The sequence below is a fragment of the Tetrao urogallus genome (assembly GCF_951394365.1).
Source record: "Tetrao urogallus genome assembly, chromosome: 3".
Classification (NCBI taxonomy): Eukaryota; Metazoa; Chordata; class Aves; order Galliformes; family Phasianidae; genus Tetrao; species Tetrao urogallus.
Window position 1 is genome coordinate 63961769 of NC_136815.1, and position 7243 is coordinate 63969011.

At 39.4% G+C, this 7243-nt stretch overlaps 1 protein-coding gene across 1 annotated transcript in view; it reads left to right on the forward strand.

The window, feature by feature from the left end:
• GALNT1 (polypeptide N-acetylgalactosaminyltransferase 1) overlaps positions 1 to 1250 on the forward strand; it is a gene marked incomplete at both ends in the record, with an annotated part of 38987 nt that extends 37737 nt beyond the window's left edge. The window contains one exon of the mRNA XM_079533485.1: positions 1104 to 1250. Coding sequence (XP_079389611.1) covers positions 1104 to 1250 — 147 coding nt within the window. The remainder of the gene's footprint in view (positions 1 to 1103) is intronic.
• Positions 1251 to 7243: the final 5993 nt, after the last annotated feature.

Below are 7243 nucleotides of genomic sequence, written 5' to 3' on the forward strand. Positions count from 1 at the left end.
GTAATGTGTTTATGTAATAATCAGTAATTTATGAAAGGGTAAGTGCTGGTTGTTTTTATTTCTTTTCTTGTTTATTTGTTTTTTTTATTGTTGCCTAAGTGCCTAATTATAGATAATATCAAATCAGATTATTATCTTTAATTTATTTTGAAATGAAGTAACCAAGTTCTGAAGTAGAAGATAGTATCCAGATCACTAGCATTTTTCAGCATGTGTTTGCATTTTGTACATATATGTACGTTTGTAGATGTGAATGTTTTTGAGAAGGGTATAATATAAGGTCAGTTATGTGTCCCTGACTGAGAAAAAAGAATTCAATGTGTTTGTTATGATCTCATGAAAACTATTGTTATAACTAATAATCAAGACTGTACGTCTTATCAGAGTTGAGCTTCTAAGTACTTGAAAACTCACGGAATCATAGAATCATAGAATGGCCTGTGTTGAAAAGGACCACAGTGATCATCTAGTTTCAATCCCCCTGCCATATGCAGGGTCACCAACCACCAGACCAGGCTGCCCAGAGCCGCATCCAGCCTGGCCTTGAATGCCTCCAGGGATGGGGCATCCACAGCCTCCTTGGGCAACCTATTCCAGTGTGTTACCACCTTCTGGGTGAAAAACTTCCTCCTAATAGCTAACCTAAATCTCCCCCGTTTCAGTTTAAAACCATTCCCCCTTGTCCTGTCACTATCCACCCTTGTAAAGTTGTACCCCCTCTTGTTCATACACTCCTTTCAAATACCGGAAGGTCACAATGAGGTCTTCCCATGGCCTTCTCTTCTCCGTGCTAAACAAGCCCAGTTCCCTCAATCTTTCTTCAGAGAAGAGTAGTACAGTCTTATTTAAATAATGGTGGATATTGCTTGACAAAGAACATTGTTTTGTAAGTTCAGACTGTTTTCTTGTTCTTGAAACGTAATGTGTTTATCTAATAACATAGAGCGACATATTTGAGTTTTCTTTAGCAATGGGTTCTGGGGTTAGTAAGCAAGGGAGGTCTTGTCTAGCTCCTGTTTACTTATGAAAGAATTGTAAGAGATATTAAAACCTCTTTATTCTGCCTGGTGATTTTGTACAACTCATTTCTTTTTGTCTTCCAGAAATTAACTCTGCTGCATGTGAACAGTAATCAGTGCCTGGACAAAGCCACCGAAGAAGACAGCCAGGTACCCAGCATCAGAGACTGCAATGGCAGCCGCTCTCAGCAGTGGCTACTTCGCAATGTCACCCTTCCAGAAATATTCTGAGAGGTTCTAAAGAAAATAAAGGATTGACTGGGCTACCTCGGCAAATACTTTGGCTACGCTGTTAAGTAGCAACAGAAGGAAACTTCTCTGCAGAATCCACAGTTTGCCACCTGTTAGAACTCCTGCAGCTTTTCTGTAGCTGTGAACCAGCCTTCCTGTAAAAGGATTTGAAACTACCACACATACTAGTGAGACTGCGCCCACTGATGTTTACATGATTGAAGGAGTTTCTTCTAGCAAATCACGTAGAGAACATTTGGACAGTGGAAACATAATCAATGAAATATTCTTTCTGAGGAGCTGCATATCGTCGTAGTTTGCTTGCACATCAGTAACCTCTGCTGAAAGTGCTGTTGTAATGAAGAAAGTTCAAGACTTTTTTTTCCTGGTTAGCTGTGGTAACCAGACTACTAAATACACATCTACAAATAAGCAGAGAGTTGGGAAATGGATTCAATAACATGAGATAAGAATTCTGTAGTTTAAGGAGAAAAAAAAAAAAAAGTAAACAGGGTTGAAAGGAAACTAAATCAGAACTATGAAAAGTACAATTTGTTATAGTGAAGTATCAAATTTATATGTAGATTTTATACCTCAGTGGGGGGATGATAACCAAGTCAAAACACAATTCTCTTTTTTTCAATTGTGTGATAGTCCATAAATACTTCTTTTCTCCCTGGTGGGTCTAAAATAATTTTGGGCGCAAGCAAAATGAGCGTAAGAATAAACTTAGCTCTTGAATGTCAGATCAACATTTTTATTTCAATTTCTTGGCTGTTGGAATTGTATCTTTTTATTACTGTCTGAAAACTGGAGGTTAACATGCTGTCTAACTTTTTTTTTTGTCCAGACCTGACATTTCAGTTTTTATTTGGGTCAGTCAGCTTTCATGGACATTTGTGGCCAAACAGAAGATTTACGTACGTGTTGAAGTCCTTAAGTTAACTTGATGGAATACACTTAGCACCCGGAACTCATACTACTGTATTATGGTTTTGTTTTCATGGCCGTAAATCTTTTGTTCCCTGTTTGATTTTGGTCATCAGAAAGCCAGAAGAGAAGATACATGATGTGGGTAGCAGGAGATTGGCAAAACTGAAGGTTTTCTGGAATCCTTTTTCACTCCATATTCAGATGTGCTTCGTTGTCAAGTGCATATTTAGATTAGATTCTGAATTGTAATGTTGATCTGCTGCTTTTTTCTAATAAAATCTAAAGAAAGATAGCTAAATTGGTATGGTTTTAAGTTAACATAGCCAAAAGCAATATGACTGTCATTACATGGGTCTGCATTTTTTTTTTAAACTGAATTGTTCTGTTAAGAAAAATCTGTGTGAGCTGATGATGAAAATGAGCTACTGAATGCTCAGGCTATATGTTGAATTTTCTTTTGGAAAGAAAAATGAGATTTACTTCATGGAGAGGATATTTTTATGATAAATGTCATTGTTTGGCCAACTGTCCTGTAAAGCAAATTAAATCTAGACTCCTGCAAAAGTTGTGTGGAATTATGTTTGACTGTTACTGCCATTCTATATTTGCTGCTCCCAATTGCTTTAGGCAGTGTTATCTCCATTATTTCTGCGGTAGTACGCAAGAGTTTTCATCTGCACAACGGGAAAATTTCAAAGAAAAAACTGCCATGTTATACTGCTATTTAAAATCCATAAGATGAGATGATGTGGTTATATTTACCTAAATACAGGTATCTTTCATATCCCTCTCTTTTGGAAAGCTCTACAAATCTCATGAGGTAGAAGTGGATTAATGAAAGTAATTGCATGGTGCAGTTATTAGGAAGGTATCGACGTGTGTCTGCAGGACTAAAACAAAGAGTCTGTCTTAATGGTTGTACGGAACCTTGTTTCCCTTTGGTACGGTTGGTGAAGAGGATGGGATGGTGACAGTGTCATCAGTTAGAGTTGGCACATTTTCTTGCTCCTTACATTGTCTGCTGTCCCTCATGTCTTTATGCTGTTTGTGAAGTACAGTTAATGTTCACCTGAGACTGGATGTTAGCCCACCATGGTACTGACTGCAGTCTGATGCTGTATCAGTGCGTGGTGTTTTGGATCATGTTTGGGATTTTAGTTTTGCTTTATCTTAGCAAAGAAGCTTTGAGCAGAGCAGGGTAGGAGAGCATGTAGGGGATTAAGAGTGAGGTTAGGTCGTAATTCAGATATCTTAGGTTGGATATTAGGAGAAACTTTTTCTCTCAAAGGGTGGTCAGGCACTGGAATGGCCTGCCCAGGGAGGTGGTGGAGTCGCCATCCCTGGTAGTGTTCAAGAGGCGCCTGGATGAGGAGCTACGAGAGATGGTTTAGTAGCTTGTGGCACTGATAGGAATGGGAGGGTGGTTGGACTGGATGATCTTGCAGGTCGTTTCCAACCTTGTAATTCAAAAACATTTTCCCAAGTTCAGAATTGCATCCCTTTGAAAACATTGCGAGAAAAGAGGTTTTAATTTGGATTGACTAAGCTTTCATGGAGTGAGAAATAGAAAAATCAGAAGAGCAGTGTATGAGTTCTGGATGTTTTAAAAATTTCTTAATTCAGTGATTTGGACCTTATATGACTCTTCAGTGAACACCTAAAAAACAGTACACTTTCAGTTTATATTTGTAATTCTTGTGATCATTTCTGTGATGCTTATCCCGTTAAACCATGGCAATTACTTTTTTTTGTGTGTGTAATTTTTTAATGCATAACTTTGATGGATTTTGACCTGTATTCAGCAGATCATGCATTGGTTGATAATATTATGATAATAATCATTGCACAACTAAAATCCCTATGTCAAGGTATCAGGTTTGCAAAACTGAAATACTGATTGTGATGCACAGCCCATACCTTAGTGATTGTTCCCTGCTGAGCACTGGGGGGAGAAGCAGCAGTCTGGAGACTATCTGCAGCTTCTGGGTGTTTGGTTCAAAACCCTTCACTCCCCGATCCCATGGCAGGGCTGACTGGGGCTGGTTGGTGGTGGTTGGCTGGGCGAAGCTTGCCAGTGTCACCAGCCTGTGCTCACCAGTTGCTGAGGCTATGTTAGGAGTCAATGCGTGGCTTCTGTACAGAATCACTGTTCCTTCAGCAGCGTGCATTTCAAATATGCTGTGGCATTAAGCATCTTCCAAACGTTGCCACGGAATAGCTCCCACACCTGGTTTTCTTGCTTTTCTTACCCTGTGTTTGTGGCAGCTGTCAGTGGTGCTCACTGCTGACATTGAACCTGGTGTCTCCATTTACCTGCAGACTCCCAGTGGTGGTCCTCCACTGTCAGGCGTCATATTCTTATGTCCCAGCTCCAAGTGGGAGTACTAGTGGACTCTAAATACCTAGTTTCTTTAAATTGAATCCCTCCTCTCAGACTAAAGTCTTTGGGAATTTTTAGAATCTGTAGCTATTGTATTCAATCTGTTCTGAAAAATAGCATTCTGTTCTTTCGTAGTGTGTAACATATCTGTGTTAATGGGGATATGAATAATTTCTGGGCTCTGGAGGTGGTGGTCTCCAGCACCTCTGCGCTTAGAGCTGCTTTGTTCAGATCAGATGTAGGAGGTAAAACAGAACATGGATGTCCTGTTTGACACTGACAGCAAATGTGTGTAAGGTAAGTGAGAAGACCAGGAGCCACGTTTTGGAGAGAATTAGTAAATTCTTCTTTTGTACTGCCTTCAGTTTGTTTAGTGTAGATTTCCTATGTCTGCTCTAAAGATAGTGTTCTGTTCTTCATCTTTTCCTCATTTGGCTGTGCAAAGACATTTATTGAGAAACACCAGTGCCTTTTAACTGAATTGACGTGTATTACACATTATGGTATGACCTTTGGGTAACTACTCTGCTAGCTTTTTTCAAATATGAAATTAAGTTGTATTTTAGTGGCTTTATTTTTATGGTGGTAATGTACAAAAGAGCTTAACTTTCCATATCGTAACTGCAGTGGATATAATCAGAGACAGTACTGTTAAAGGAAGGGAGAATCTCTGCGTTCCAGGTTAGCTGCATAAATAAGGTGACGGTTCTAATTCCCTCTCTGCAGAATCTGTCTTTGTTGCCCTGTTTGTTCAAGTAATTTAACGCGTTCAGAGAGATGAGCAAACCCTTGGCAGAGCAAATTTCTCATACTGTATGTCCCGTTCCAATTAAGAAGAGACAAGTATCCATCAAAAGACTGGGAGATCGTTATTAAACATTCCATAATCTGAGAGCATGGAAGAACTGTTACTGTAATGAGAAAATGCAGGAAATGGTCATTAGTCACAGAATAGATTTTAATGGCTTTAACACCTTGCTTCTTGTTTGAACTCTGTTGTAATAATAGAGATCTAGGGTCGGGTTAAAATGATCAGCATCACAATGCTGTTTACTTTCAGGTCTGTATTAGAATTGCATACAAGCATCTTCAAGCAAACTGTTGCCGGTTGTTTGTCTGACCCTTAAACACTGGTAATTGAGAACTGTTTGACCAGACTCAGCTGTGGTGTGCTGTGAAGGTGATACACATGGTGTACAGTACTTTGAATAGCAAAATCGTATTTTTTTTTGTTTAAAAACAAGAGTTTTAATGTAGGAAATTGAAGCAGCATAAATAGTTATCAAATTACCTTGAGACTGAAGATGAAGAGACCTTGAGATGAAAACTAACTCACTGCACAACTCACTTTTTTTTCTTTAATCTTAGAGAATGCAGTTGTAGCATTCTGCTTCCATTTCATGCCATGTCAACTGATCCCTACCATGCTGAGCTCATGCTGAGCCATTCAGCCGGGTGATGTTAGTCCATATCAGAACCAACCTCTGAGATGAAAGCAAGCTGCTATGTCTGACAATAAACCAAGTAATTGCCACAGCATCTGTTCAGGGTATAGAGAGTAACCTGCCTTTGAAAGCATCTTTACTGGTTTCCTTGTCTCTTTGATTGTAAGAATCCAGCTTTAACTTCAAATCTAGCCTGAATTCTTGCTTCAGTAATTTATGAATCGTTACTGTTCTAATATTCTTTGCTATGTCACTGTGCTGTTGCTGCAGCTAGAACCATTTGGCCATGGAGAGCTTGCATTACTGGAGGTGAACTGCTGGTAGAAAGAAGATTAACCAGTGTTTTCTTTTAAGAGATTTCACCACCACTTCCTCTGAACTTTAGAAATAAGCCTTTCCTACAGTCTCAATTTTGGCAAAGGAAAGCACCTATGCTGTGTAGTAGTCCAGGAAAAAATGTTGGATTTGTGTCCAGCCCATAGAAAGTGGGAAAGAAGCCCAGCCTTCATTGGTGTGGCGACTTCAGAGCTGGGAATGTTCAGACCAAATAATTTGAGAACAAGTTTTGTAGTTGCCTTGGCTGCATAATGAGGAGATCTGGGTTGTTTCACAGCAGAGATCTCATTTCAAATTCTGTGAAAACAGGAGGAATTTTCTGGCTGCTGTTTTCTGTCATGGTTTCGATGTTCTTGAATTGATTAATGGGAGCATGTGAGTCTCTAATGGATCTTTTTGGTCTGAAAATGTTTTCAAGTAGCTAACCACGTAATAGATTAGCAAAGTGGTAATCAGACCTGTGCCCATTAAACGGACGCAGTGCAAATGAGCAGTTCTGATAGCAAATATGCTAGGATCTCAGATGTAACAGCTGTCACTGCAGGTAATTGCTGTGACGTGGCAACTAATGGCCTGTTGAATGCTGATGAACTCCTCGCAACGTCTCCTGTAGTCTTCTCAGTCAGGGAGATGATGGGAATGAAAAGTGTCATTTCCATTACCAGGGTAGAGAATCTCCCCCCAATGTGAAATAAAATTAGGTATATAAAAAAATATATATATATCCTTGAGACAGCGAGATCAAGTTGCACGTGTAATTCTGTTCAGATGTGGCTGCACTTAACATGGTGATCGAACTAGAGACAAATCTTAAAACCAAAAATTTTCTCCTTCCCAGATGCTGAAAACCACAGGAACTGATTCTGTATTAGCCGTATTTATGGCCTGCTTTGAATGTG